The 14,053-nt window shown below is 35.3% G+C and overlaps 1 protein-coding gene across 1 annotated transcript; it reads right to left on the bottom strand.

Moving 5' to 3' along the window:
- Window positions 1-766: 766 nt before the first annotated feature.
- mtnr1ab (melatonin receptor 1A b) lies at window positions 767-13,660 on the bottom strand. The gene is made up of 2 exons (XM_042738544.1): window positions 13,196-13,660; window positions 767-2,131 (listed from the first exon to the last, which is right to left on the bottom strand). The coding sequence occupies exons 1-2, from the start codon at window positions 13,380-13,382 to the stop codon at window positions 1,263-1,265; spliced, it is 1,056 nt and encodes a 351-aa protein (XP_042594478.1). The 5' UTR covers window positions 13,383-13,660; the 3' UTR covers window positions 767-1,262.
- Window positions 13,661-14,053: the final 393 nt, after the last annotated feature.

The following is a 14,053-nucleotide window of genomic DNA, read 5'->3' as shown; positions in this document are numbered from 1 at the left end:
TTTGATCTGCTGTATGGCAGAATATGGATGGGCTGAATTCAGGTAAATTGGGACACTTTTTGTCATTGAGATGATTGGGAAATATGGCCCAATTATCCTGAATTAACCCCAAGTTGTTTAAAATTAGACTTGTATTGCTTACCATTAAATACACTCCATTGCAGTAGTATAGCAATGCAATCTGATGAATAAGTAAATCATAGGTGCTGTAACAGATGAACAAGAAGAACCTGTTTTGGAACATTAATGTCTGAAATCTTATTTTTGGAATTTTCTATTTTGTTCACATTTCATAAGATATGCAGTTACACAGATGCTACAGTGACCATTCAAAGGGAAAGTTGACCCAAAAATTTAAACTGTGTGATCATTTACTAAAACCTTTTAAAATGTTTTTTTTTTTTGTCTTGTCCAAACAATAAAGTCAGTGTTCTGCTTTCAAAGGGGAAGTCGTGGCCTAGTGGTTAGAGAGTTTGACTTGGAGTCCCTAAGGTTGTGGGTTTGTCTCGGGCTGGCAATACAGTTCGACTGACATGCCCTTCTGCAAGGCACCTGCCCAAAATGCTTACACGGGCGCCGCATGATCTTAATGGCTGCCCACTGCTCCTTTGTGTGTTGCCAACATGTGTGTGTGCACTTTGGTCTTAAATGCAGAGCAGAATTCTGAGTATGGGACCATAAAGACATTTGCCTTCACTCATATGGGACAAATACTGTTGTTTTCATTATTTGCCTTGCACTGGCTGTCTTACCAATTAAAACCAGGTTACCTAGAAATAATATACTTCATATATGAGTACGATATTATTTTGCAAATGCATAATTTGGCATGTGCTGCAGACAGCCTCTAAAAACATCAGAACATAACTAAACCTAAAAAACAATATGATAACCATCATAAATGATATTATTGAGCACTTACCAGGATTAAGGGCTACTGTTCTGCTCAGCTGGCACCTTGTTCTTCATGTACGACAGTTGTGTGTGCATTGGTTTATAGCATTAATTTTATGATGTCCTAAAAAAAAGTATGGACCTGCTGTATATAAAATCAAAAAAGTCATTATGAACTTGTAAACACTGAGACCAAGCAAGATATTTGCAATGCACCTTCTTGTAAAAGCAACAGGTACAAGAAAAATACATACACCTGTATTCGGGTTATAAATATCTGTTATAAATAGTTGGTTCTGAAAGCAGTTGAAATGCGTAATTGTTTTTTTTTTTGTTTGTTTTTTTTCACAGTGTCCTTTTAGGTGTTTTCATACCGAATCTACTTTGACTTGGTTGTTGTTTGTCATTAAAGGAGATGGCTTGCTTTTGATCCGATCCGCAGCATCGTTTGAACTCTCTGGGAAGGACATCCTCGCAGTACAGAGTGAGATGATAATTTTTTTGTACTCTCGTCTGAAGTTTTGGTTCAGCAGTCCATATACTATTGCATTAAGGCAACTGTTGAAATAGGCCATAAAATAACTGGATACAAAAAACCACTCTGGGATGAGAGGCGCGACCCGCCTGGGGTTTATAGCGACTGCCAAGCCGATGAAATTGAGAGGGGCCCAGCAGACGGCAAAAAGAACGAATACTACAAACATGGTGACAAAGTTCCTTATGTCGTGCGGCGTGAGTTTGGGCCGGAACTCGGGTTTGACGCGTCTCCTCACCTGGATCACCAAGATCCAGATCCGCAGGTAGCAGTACGACACAATCATGATCGGAAGAATGAAGTGGAAGAAGACGACGGCGATGGTGTACGCCGAGCTTGCTGACTGCGCAAACGTACATGAGTAGACCCTGGGGTCATACTGCAGGGAGCCGACGTAAAAGTTTGGCACTATAGCGACCACTGTCAGTATCCAGATGAGAAGGACGTAGCAAAGCGAGTTCTTGTCGCTGTATAGCTTGTCATACTTGAGGCTGTGACAGATATAGCAGTAGCGATTGATTGCAATGCCGGTGATGTTAAATATAGATCCAATCACACTTAGTCCCATCAGGAATCCACTGATCTGGCAATGGACGAATCCCAAATTCCATCCATTATGGACAATGGAGACCAGCACGAGAGGATAAGGATAGATGGCTACTACCAGGTCAGCTACTGCCAGGCTCACCACAAATATGTTCCCTGCAAAACAATGACAGTGGAAGGACAATAAATGCAAATAAAGCAATTATAGCCACATAGCAACACGTAAAAATGGGAAAACCTTCAAGCAAAACAGCTTATTACAATTTCCAGAATGCATTTTATTAGGTTATTGAATAATATTAGGCCAAATACAATACTGTAGCGACTTTTAAATAGAGGGGAAATGAAGTTTCATATGATTTACCATCTCACATTTTGCAGATGGCTTGTCGGGTTCCTTGAAGCCATCAGATTAGATTTGTATGAAGTTTTGTGTGTGATGTTTTCCCAAGGTGCGTTATTTCTCCTGTCCTTTTCAGGATGGATGCCAGTATGCTTCTGCAGCATGACCTTTATTGCATCTAATTAAATCATATCTTTCCTAAGTCTGTCAGCTGCTTTCACTATTAAAAGGATTTGGGTTGCATCTGTTATTGTCACATGATGCTTCGCTCTCCAATGAAGACCTTTTAGAACTTTTGGGCCCCATGTTAGAAGAGACACTGATGAGACCAGGCTGTAGCAAGTCGCTGTTTTTAAATATACCATTTTTATGTTGTTGTTGTTGTTTTTTTCTTTATGTTATGTATTATGTATTTGTGATTCATACGTATTTGAAAAAGATTAATACCACTTGAAATAAATATGATTCTTTGACTCAAATAACGTCAAATCTTGTCATCTTTAAACATCTTAATTATTTTATGAAATCAAACATTTTGGAGTTACTAATTTCAGCTAAACTGAACTAACCTTGGATTTTCCTAAAGCAACCATATAAATGCGTGCTTTAAGAAATATAAATACATTGCTGGTTAAATATTAATATAAAGAATTAAAAATCAGCAGTCTTAGGCTTTTTACTGTTGGTAGTTTTTTTTTTTCTCAGCAATTTATATGAGACTTTTTTTATCCTAAAAGTTTATAGAGACTCACAAAGTCAAACTTTTGTCTTTGTGTCCCACACAAAAATAAAGAAATAAATAAAAAATACATATATTTTAGAACTTGCCAAAAATATATACAGTATGTTATCAAATAATCCGATAACTAAGGTACCTTTAAATGTAGGTTTGGTTATTTCGGAGAGGCTAGCAATAGCAAGCTAGCTTTGAAAGCATAAGATCCCACCCTCCCTGCAAATAACTCTCCAATCGTAGCCCTTGGATCAGGGGATATGATTGGGCAAACATTTTATAGTCCTAAGCCTTCCACAGATTATATAAATACATTAAGACCACTTAGTGATTGCTATCAGGATGTGAAGAGACTTTCAACCAGCATAACAAAAACATTTTTTATCAATCAATCACCTTCCCTGCTTTTAACTGAGTCATCAGTTCTATAACAAGGACCATTTTAAATGGTCTGGAAGTTTTTCTGTACTCATTCTAATGATTTCTGTACTCATTCTGTACTCATTTCCTTTTGGCTCACTTAGAAAGAAAAGGTAAAATATTCAGACTGCGAATCAGCCTAACTTTCTCAACATGCAGATCAGATGTGGACCATTGCACTCGTGTACTGGCATTTTTATCTCATATACAGAACATGCTGTGCAAATCTTGTAATCCTGAAGGATTGCCAAATAAATACATTCATGATTTAGCAAATTTAGCTCAATGTTAAGAGGAGTCATCGGAGCAGAAGATTGTTCCAGAACAGTGACTCAGTAAATTATTCCTGTGACATCTCAGCAGCTCCTCTATTTTCAACTGTTGTGTTCCTAAAGTTCCACTTGAACTGAGGATGACTAGCAGAAAAAGGGAAAATATGAACAGAGATCTGGAAAGCCCAGCAGGGGCCCTGTAGCATGGACCACCAATCTCACTGCAGAAGTCATCTGCGGCTATAGGCTTCATGCGAGACATCATTATTTTGAGTGCACAGCTGCAACAAGCTTAAGTTTATATTCCCAAGAGTTCTTTATGCTGTTTATATGATTACAACTAGAAGGAGGTTTGTAGGTTTACAACATAAGTAACTCTGATTTCAGTGTTCGCAAATAGAGTCTAACATACAACACTAGCTCTGAATTTTTGTCTGTAAGAAAAAATCTAACTACTAAAGCAGTTTAACAAAACTGTCAATGTGATGTCATTAAATATTCATAATAATTTAATGTCTAGTTCTAGCACACATATATTTTTTGTTTGTTTGGACAGAGACTACAATGTCCAATATTGAAAATGATCATAATGAAATCATGCTCCTGTCTCTAAAAGGATAAAATGTCAAAAAATATCAACTTCACACTTCCAATCTGAATTGTAGTATAAGAGGCAACTCTGAGACTGTAGAGTAAAAGCCCTTACAAGCACGTAACTTCTCCCTAGAGAGTTTGTTTGTGCCACTAATAGCATATATGCTGCAGGGCAAACCTTTGGTTATGATTTTTCCACACTACCAAACATACAGTGAGAGAAATTCACGGCCAGATTCACAGGATCCTTTGAGAGCCAGAGGAGTGCACAGAGAATTTCTCACTCTGTTAAGTCTTCTACATCCAATTGTTTATGTGGCTGCTTTTTTCTTTCTTTCTGCTATGCGCTATATGATTAAATTATCTTGTGAGATTTATTTTTTGCATTTACTTTCATGCATTTGGCAGAAGCTTTAATTCAAAGCATTTTACATTTGAACAGTTCTAGCATTCCCTGGGAATCAAACCCATGCCCTTGATGTTATGATCGCCACGCTGTAGAGTTTGATCTATAGCATGAAAGCAAAAATGTCAACCATAGAATAATTTCTTGATTTGAAAGTTTTTAATCATGAACATGACTACCATATACTACAAATCTTATTTATTTATTTTTTTTAAGAATTTGATATTTGTGACCCTGGACCACAAAACCAGTCATAAGGGTCAATTTCTCGAAATTGAGATTTATACATCATCTGAAAGCTGAATAAATAGGTTTTCCTTTAATGTATGGTTTGTTAGGATAGGACAATTTTTGGCCAAAATACAACTATTTGAATATCTGGAATCTGAGGGTGCAAAAAAATCTAAATACTGAGAAAATCACCTTTAAAGTTTAAACTTGTCCACCTTTAAAGTTCTTTGCAATGAATATTACTAATCAAAAATTAGGTTTTGATATATTTACGGTAGGACATTTACAAAACATCTTAATGGAAAATTAAAAAAGAAAATTTAAGAAAATTTAAAAACAATGTTTTTTTGGCTTTTGCTAAAAAATATACCCCAGCAACTTAAGACTGGTTTTGTGGTCCAGGGTTACATTTTATTCAGCAAGGACACATTAAATTGATTAAAAGTGACTTGTTTTGTTTAGGTGAGTTTCTAAAGACTCTTATTTTGTATTATATTTCCATTGTTTCTTTTTTTACTTCCTGTGTTTGACCTTGGCTAGCGATTAATCTCACCTGTTTCTAATTTAGTTTCCTTTTTCTTTTGTATCTGTAGCTCTTTGATCTGACTTTCCTTTGACAGTTCTTTTCATACTGTATAGTCTAAGTTTGCTGTTGATAGAAAACTTTAACACTGTTGTTTCTATATTGGATTCCTGTGTTCCTAAGTTTTTGGTTTGCTTTAATAAATTCAGTTATAACCTTCTCTTCATTCACACCACTGCGCCATGACAGCAACGACATTTATAATGTTACAAATGATTCCTAACTCAAATAAAAATCTTTTTTTTTACTTTCTATTCATGCTAAAACATAATGATGTTAATAACAATGTGTCTTGAGAAGCAAATCAACATATTAGAGCGATTTCTTGAGTTTCATGTGACACTGAAGATTGGAGTAATGATGCTGAAAATTCAACTTTACACTCACAGGAAAAAAAAATATATTTTAAAATATATTAAAATTGAAAACAGTTATATTAAATTATAATAGTATTTCACTTTTACTATGTTTACTGTTTTTTTGAATAAACAATTGCACTCTTGTAGTGCATCTACAAAGCAAGTACTACTGTATCTTAGTCTTTCCCCTGATTTTGTTGAAGTTCTATACTATATATCCACCAAGAAGCAAACAAGTTCATATCTGATTTAGCATATCACATATGCCAGATGCAAAGCCATCAGAAAGCAGAGAAAGCAAGCAAGAGTTAAACTGAATGAACCATTAGCTTGACTCTAATGAGTGATGTCAATCTGACTGGTGTCTGTGAGGGACCGCCTTTAGCTTTGCAGCACAAATTCGGCAGTATGGCAAAATAAATTATATTTGACTCGTGAGCTTTCAGTGTGAGTTGTATGTGACTGAGATACAAAAGACTGGTATTGCAAAATAATGTCAAGTCAGTAGGTCATTCAACTGAGCTAAAAAAACAAAACAAAAAAAAGCTAATGCTTCAAAGCATGACCACTGTAGTCTGATTCGCTGATGAGTGGTTCTTTAGCCAGTTTGTTTAATAAAACACTCAAAAAGGACAGTATCTTCTTCAGTATAAAACTACACCTGTCTAAGGTATGAATGAGATTTCATCTCTTTTCACCAAGAATATAAACATTTTACTCTTGTTTAAGTGCTGGACAGGCCTACGGGATGTAGAGGCGAATTTATTTATAGTAGTTGGAGATGGTAATGAAGTCTAAATGTTTACACACAACTTGTTCAGGAGGAAATGTGGTAGAGCATGTTCGCTATCAACACAGCGGCTAGATGTCATTAAGATGAAATGAATCTAAGTCCTGTTAGATGCTGCCGGTGGATTCTGTAACTACACCATCTGGATCTAAAAGGCATGTTTCTCCATTGTCAGCCATTCAAAAGCAGCCACGCATTCAGTATTTCATTATATTGTACTAGGTCTTTTGTCAGAGCCTGGTTTGTTTTTGTTGTTTTTTAAATGAATTGATATCGTTCCTGTCTGCTGCCTTTGCCATCACAGCTAAGGAAAGCCACGAGTTTGTATGGTGACATCAAGTCAGCGTTGTAATGGCGTCATTTTCCTGCAGAGCTAGAGCTAGTCACATGACATTTGCAGTTCAGGTGATTCAGAATCGTGTAAATGCAAAATCAAATCTTTTAACACTTCAGTGATGTCATAAGGTTCTAAGCACAATATTATGGGGACTAAAATCTAGATGCCAAGGTTTGTTTATTCAGTGAAAAACTGCACGTTAAATATGATGTTTAAAGTAATTAAATTGTATTTAATCTATGCACTTGTGTGTTTAACAGGCCAAATGCAAAGACTACAGTATATACTAGACAGGTTTGTTATCCTTTCAAATTGAAGTCTTTGGAAGTTGAACAGTGATGAGATATTGTACTGTTTAAAGAAAACACAGAAAAAAATGAGTGCAGTTGGTTTGGAGACCAAACATATAACCATACAAACAAATATATTAAAGTAGTGCAACAAATTGGAAAATCAAGAGCATACTAGTATAATACTAAGAAATATGTATATATCATAAATCAAGGGCACATTCAAATATAAAGTTATTATTATATTTTTCATACTGTGCCCTTGATTTTTGAAGCTAAAGACAAACCCATTGCCATGCTGTTGCTCTTTATCTTTGTTCATCTTACAGAAAGAAAAATACAGCACTCATTAAAAAGGGCAAGGAATGTTGGCTATTTCTTGGCTTTAACCTCTTGGCTTAAACCAAAAGATATTTGCTAGGTATCTGTTATATTTATTCAATATCCCTTTAATGAAGCCTCTCCACATCTAAGCAAATTTATGTTAAAGCAAGTTATTTATGAAAATGATTGTAATATTTTTAATATTTTGTTATAATTGGTTATTGTTGGTTATAGCTTGTTTTAATTTCAGCCTTTACAAAATAAACTTTCATATTATTTTGTCACACCTTCTGAGTGTAAATACAGCACTAAAGGGAAAACTACCCTTGAGTTCACAGAAATATAATGCTTAAATCAATATTTTATTGCTTTGGGATCCTGGAGGGCTGTTTCAAATGATACTGGAGTCTTGTCAAGCATAACTCATCACTCATGTCCTTCTGCTTAATTCAACTAAAGAGTGGCAAAAGACTTTCAGGAGAAAGTATCTAGCAGGTCCTATTTAGCTCACATTTGCACACAGATTGTATTGAATGATAAGCACAGTACAGTGTGTCCTATTCTGAGGCATGGAAAATAACCAAATGTACTTCTAGGAAAAACAATTGACAAGAAAAACGAACTGAAATTCATTTATCTATACCACAACTAAAATTACAGAGCCACAGCAACATGTATTCTTGAATATCATTCCTCACTTCATCTCTATAGATAATAAGACCATTATGGAGCTCAATCAGGAGGAGATATGACATTTAATATCAAGTCATCTGCAACAGTCAAATCCAATTAACGGGTCAAAGTCTGGTCTTGCACAAAAACTACTGAACAAACTAGTTCAAAGCCAATAGCAGCACACAGACCATAAATATGCTTAAGTGGGGATATTGCTTGTCTGCATTAAAGAATATTTCTATGTAAATAATGTTCATTTGGGTAAACATCACACACTGCTATTTTGTTTGACTCTGAAGTAGAACTATATGCAACCATATGTAATATATAAAAAATAAGCAGGATGGCCTGACATAACCTAAAAAAAAAGTCTTAAAATCTAAAAACAGACCCCTTGGTTCTTTGGTTTTGGAATTTGTGAAACGGATGAATAAATCACTCAGGAATATGGGAGGCAAAGAGAAACATACTACTGTATAGTGATTAATTATGACCTAATACACAGTGTGCTTCAAACAACAGATGGAGAGATTGCTCTGTTGTGATTTGCTCAGTAATACTTTTTTTATGCTAAATGGACCAAATGCTGGCCTCAAAACATGGCTGTACTTTTTGAAACTTAAAAAAAGAAAAACACAGCTGGCCATATTTACAAGATTATACTCTTGTCTCTTATCCAAAGCAACTTTCATTGCATTCAAGTTACACATTCTGTAAATTAATGTGTTCACTCTGAATTGAACCAACTGTTTTAGTGTTACCTACTGTAGCAACATGCTCTTTTGCTGAGCTACAGAAATGACTAAACAAAAAACAAGAGGCCCAATAAAAAAACATGGCATCAGTGCTGAAGATACACAAGTATTTGGAGTATTGCATTTTAATTTTTCCTCTTTAAATGTATGCATTTGGCATAAAGGTATTATATATTATGATGCATTCCCTGGGTATTGAACCTGTAACCCTGGCATTCCTAGCTCCATGCTAACTACTTGAGCAACTTGAACTGTTAAGTAATCAGAGAAGACAAACAGTATTTTGAAAAACAGTCATATAAGCAGCAGGAAAAAGTTATTATGTCTGCACTTTATATGCATAAAGAGCTGGGTAGTAACGGATTACATTACATAATTAGATTAAATTACATTTTAAAATACTCATAATCAGACAACAGTTACTTTTTTATTGATTAAATGATTATATATTATTCACACAATATCAATAAAGTATTCATATTTCCACCTTTTCATATTTTAAATGTTGCTTTCTAAAATAGCCTACCACTTATCAGAAAGTATTCCAGTTTTGTGGACATTCACACAAAGACCAGTCACTAGTCAGGTAGCTACACAGCATTCGACCAATGGATTTACAGAAATTATTTTGGGTTTAAGAAGTGTGCATTAAGTGATGTTATTTTAAAATGATTAATTTAAATTTTTCATTTTTATGAATTAATTAATTATTAGCTTTTCATTAAACTCATGAACCCCAGTTTGGGAAACCTTAATGCACTCCATGTTATTAATTACAATGACAATGGAATATATTTTCCTACTCTTTGTATTTTTATATCAGTATGGTACAAGTTTATGCTATTCAAATCAATGTGATAAATCAGTAAGGACAAAAGTAATCTAAAAATAGTCAGATTTTATTACCTAAAAATGTATAATGTAATGCATTACGTTAATAACTACAATTTTTGCCATGCAATTTGGAATCAGTAATGGACTATTTGTAATCTACCCAGCTCTGCATATATACTTTATGGCCACAGACCATTCACACTGAGACATTTGACTGACAAAGTGGTGGACCAGGCATTTCTGGCTGTGTTTAACAGTGGACAAGCCAAGAGTGGATCTTCAAAAGTGAGTCAGACTGTTAGTGAGCACAGCATCAGTACAGTGTATCGCCAATTGCCCATTCATTAAGGCATCGAAACCAGCCCAAGGGCAGGCCGAGGGCCAAGTCGGGCAGGAGTGAGCACATGAACTCCTCAAGAATAAATAAAGCTTCATGGCAAAAAGCAAAACATTAGGGAGTTTCCCACGGGGCAATGCAGCATGACAACAAAACTGCAAGGTAAAACAAGGGTATATGACCCTGCAAAAAAGTTCATCTTTAGGAATCAGACAGCTTGTATATTCATTTCAATATTATTTTATATGCATATGTAATTGTCTTGTCATTTAAAGCTACAGTTAATTTTAATCTTAAATTGCATGACTTTAGAAGATTTAGAATGTGAAAATTTTTCACTCTCTCTGTCTGTCTGTCTTGTCTTGTTCTTTTTGGAGCTTTATTAAGCAACCAATTCTGTTGCAAAGAGCAATCAAACCATTCAGACGTGTGACAGTAAATTTTCTACAACTGCATCATTGTTCAATTAAACCTGAACGATAGCTTTTAAATCATCAGTAGCATTATTTTATATCCTAAGGAATACACTTTGAACAAGACTTTTAGATGATGTTATTTGATATTACAGTAAATAATCACTTTATTCTCTAGAAAGATTCTGTCCTCGTTCCACCCATATTCAGCACCCGAGCCTGCTGAAAGGGCCCTTCTTCCACTCACACAAGCTCTGTGAATAATTGGTAGAGAAGAGTTCCTCTTGAATGAACAGTGAACTTCATCTAATAAGACCGCCTTGGGCTCATAAGCGGCTTCAGAGCAACTAAAGGACAGTAGTTAGAGATGAGAGTTGCACAGAGAAGACAAGCTCTGTTACAATGTCCAAGACATTGAGAAACGTAAAAAGGGAATCAAACACATGCATGGAGTTCCTGTAGCTCAGCTGGTAGTGGATGATGCTCACAACACAAAGGTCATGGATTCGATTCACAGGAAATGCACAAATTGATTACCTTTACCTTGAAATATACAGCTGGTCCCGAGTTATAAGATGCATATAGTCCAGCAGCATATCAATGCTAGCTCTCATGTGGAGTTTCATTTGTAATTTTATGATGTAGGTACACTGGCTTTGTTGAAATGAGGTTTACCTAACAGCAGGGAATGGTTGGTCTGAATAATCTAAACAGACAGTGGTGCCACAGCAGATAGAGTCTTTGAGGTTGAGTAGCTTAAATAAAACAGATAGACCGCAATGGGGAGGAAGAAACCACTTTGTTTTACCACAGAAGAACAATGGAGAGCGAATGTGTGCGTGCTCGTTTGACCATGCATGTATGCATGTTTTTTGAGTAACTGTAACTTTGGATATGTGGTGGAATGATTGCTAATTGAATATTCACACTGGGTCAGTGGTCTTTACAGTGGGCCATGGGAGGTCCTCTCACTAGTGAGAAACATAATGAAGCACACATCGCAGGAGGCTAATGGGACAATTACTGGGTTAATTTGATGCGCTAATCCAATAACATGGTGCACTATACTGAGTAGAGGATGAAACAATACAAAACAAATATAATAAATAAGTAATTTATTTGAAAAAACTGACAAGTATGCTGAAATATTTCAAAATTGATTGAAAAGTTTGGTGTTGTTACTTAAAAATATTGTGAATAATTCTATGTTATCTGAATGGTTCGGATTTTTAAAACACATTAGCTTCTTTTCCATTAGCTGGTTAAAATATACAACACTGCATTTATGCTGCGAAACAGGCTAAATGAAAATGCAGATTTCCAGTTTGACAGTAGGTGGCACTCACATAATAATGCATATGTAAGTAGTTCATTAGAATTGCTTTGTACTTAATATAAACATAATTACTGTCCAAAACCTGTTTTTCCATAGTGCTTTTTGTAATTTCAAAACTGGTGCCACAAACTTCACAGTTGAGGAACAACATAAGGTCTCTGTCTCTACTGGCAGAGAAAAGTGACATATGGGTCGGTGTGACACCGGTGATAAGCACTCCATCCACTCACAGGAAAATGACTGGCCTGTTCAGATTTGTTTGATATTGGGCCAGTTACCTGAAACCCCTAAAAATAGTTCCTTACTGTCCACTATGATTCAGTACAATAACCTGTCAGGAATGGCAGAAAATATGAAATCATACTAAGTAAGAATTAAGCTGCATGATATCCTAATTCATTTATAAACTCTTAAAACTCACTGTATACTACAGTACAATATAAGCTGACTGTTAAACAGTATGCTTTTTTGCTGTAATTCTGTCAATATTTAATATCCTGCAATTTACGCACTTTATTAGCTGGAATCCTGGGTCTGTTTTATTGAGGAATTGTTATTTATTATTATTTTTTGTTTTTTTTTTAGGCATTTTAATTTTACTTGGGAAATATAACTTTATCTTAAGTCAAATAAATCTTATCTTAAGTTAAGTTTCTGCAAAACACACCTGGTCCCTGGCATCTGCCCAGTAAGTTTGTAATAAACTATAAAGTTGCAATTCTGAATAGTCATTAACCCAGTAAAAAAATAACTGTAACTAGTGAGATAAAATGTTACTACAAATTAAATAGATACTAGTTTAATAAATATTAAGTACAATGAATAAGTACTAATAAAGCTGGAAAATATAATACATGCTAGCAAGAAATATTGGAGGTTTTTTAGTTTTTTTTTATTTTAGAATTAATTGGAAAAAACGTTACATTTGTTTCCAGCAACAATGGGATAGTCACTAATGTTACTAATAAGGAATAAGTAGGAGAATTTAAGGAATACGTACTGGTGACTAATTAATTAAATCTTAGTCACTATTTGTAGTACTAGTATCGAATAAACAGTTACAGGAGAAATAGAAAAGATACTAGTAATAGATTATTTGCCAGCAATTAAATCATCTGGACATAATCCATAGTTTAAACGAATAAATGTTTAAACGGCTTGCCATATTTAGTTTAAAAGCGATCTTACCTGCGTTTCGAAGTTTCTTGTTTCTGTACACAGAAAAGATCACCAAGAGGTTCCCCAATATATCAACCACGATAGTGAAGATCAGAAAGCTGCCCAAAGTTGTGGCGACCCAGGGTGGGCGATTCAGAGTGATCTCGTGAGGGCTCAGTGAAGAACTGTTCATCAAGCGGCTGCCATTTATTTTCATTTTATCTTCACTTCAGTAATCCTCGCCATAAATCATAGGATTTGATTCCAATGGAAAAACCATGTGTGGCTGTTATTGCGTAAACGTGCGTAAAATGAAGGTCTGTTATCATATCATGGTCCTCGATGGAGCGCACGCCTTCATGGTCTGAGCGCGGACATGTGTCCGCACTTTTATAGCTTTCTGTCTACATCAGATTGTTGGTATGTGACATCCGACAGCAAGTTAAGTTCTTCTCAAATGCACATGGATGGGTGATGCTGTCTGTAGATCGCTGTTACGCTGCCCCGTTGTGGAAGACAACGAAATCGGCTCGGAATTTGGGGCGAAGAAGGTTGAGTTGCTTCTTTTGCATTCCCTAGCGATTATTTATGCATGTGTTCAGTCATTTATTTTTGGTCATCGATGCTTTATTTACATCGAAATCGACGCATTTTAATACAGTTTAATCAAGCGTCGTGGGGAAAAATTCGTTTCAGTGCGTGGAATATTGGTTAAAGACCTGGGATGAAACTTGGAGGTTCAAACCCTGCTTAAAGGCTAAGGTTAAACTTTTAGTTGTTCGTTTGGGTACCCTTAAACTATTAGTTTTGTTCATAAAAATAAAAAATAAAAAATAAAAAAATTATTCACCCGAGGTTGTTTTATGGCTGTTTCTGTATTAAGTGACC

The sequence above is a fragment of the Cyprinus carpio genome, chromosome B14, assembly GCF_018340385.1.
Source record: "Cyprinus carpio isolate SPL01 chromosome B14, ASM1834038v1, whole genome shotgun sequence".
Classification (NCBI taxonomy): domain Eukaryota; kingdom Metazoa; phylum Chordata; class Actinopteri; order Cypriniformes; family Cyprinidae; genus Cyprinus; species Cyprinus carpio.
This window is presented reverse-complemented; position numbering and strand designations above follow the sequence as displayed.

Bases quoted from the DNA above. Each gene is read 5' to 3' on its own strand.
- mtnr1ab (XM_042738544.1), bottom strand. From the start codon at position 13,382: ATGAAAATAAATGGCAGCCGCTTGATGAACAGTTCTTCACTGAGCCCT. The intron at 2,132-13,195 runs GTAAGATCGCTT...ATTGTTTTGCAG, and splicing joins CAAGAAACTTCGAAACGCAG to GGAACATATTTGTGGTGAGC.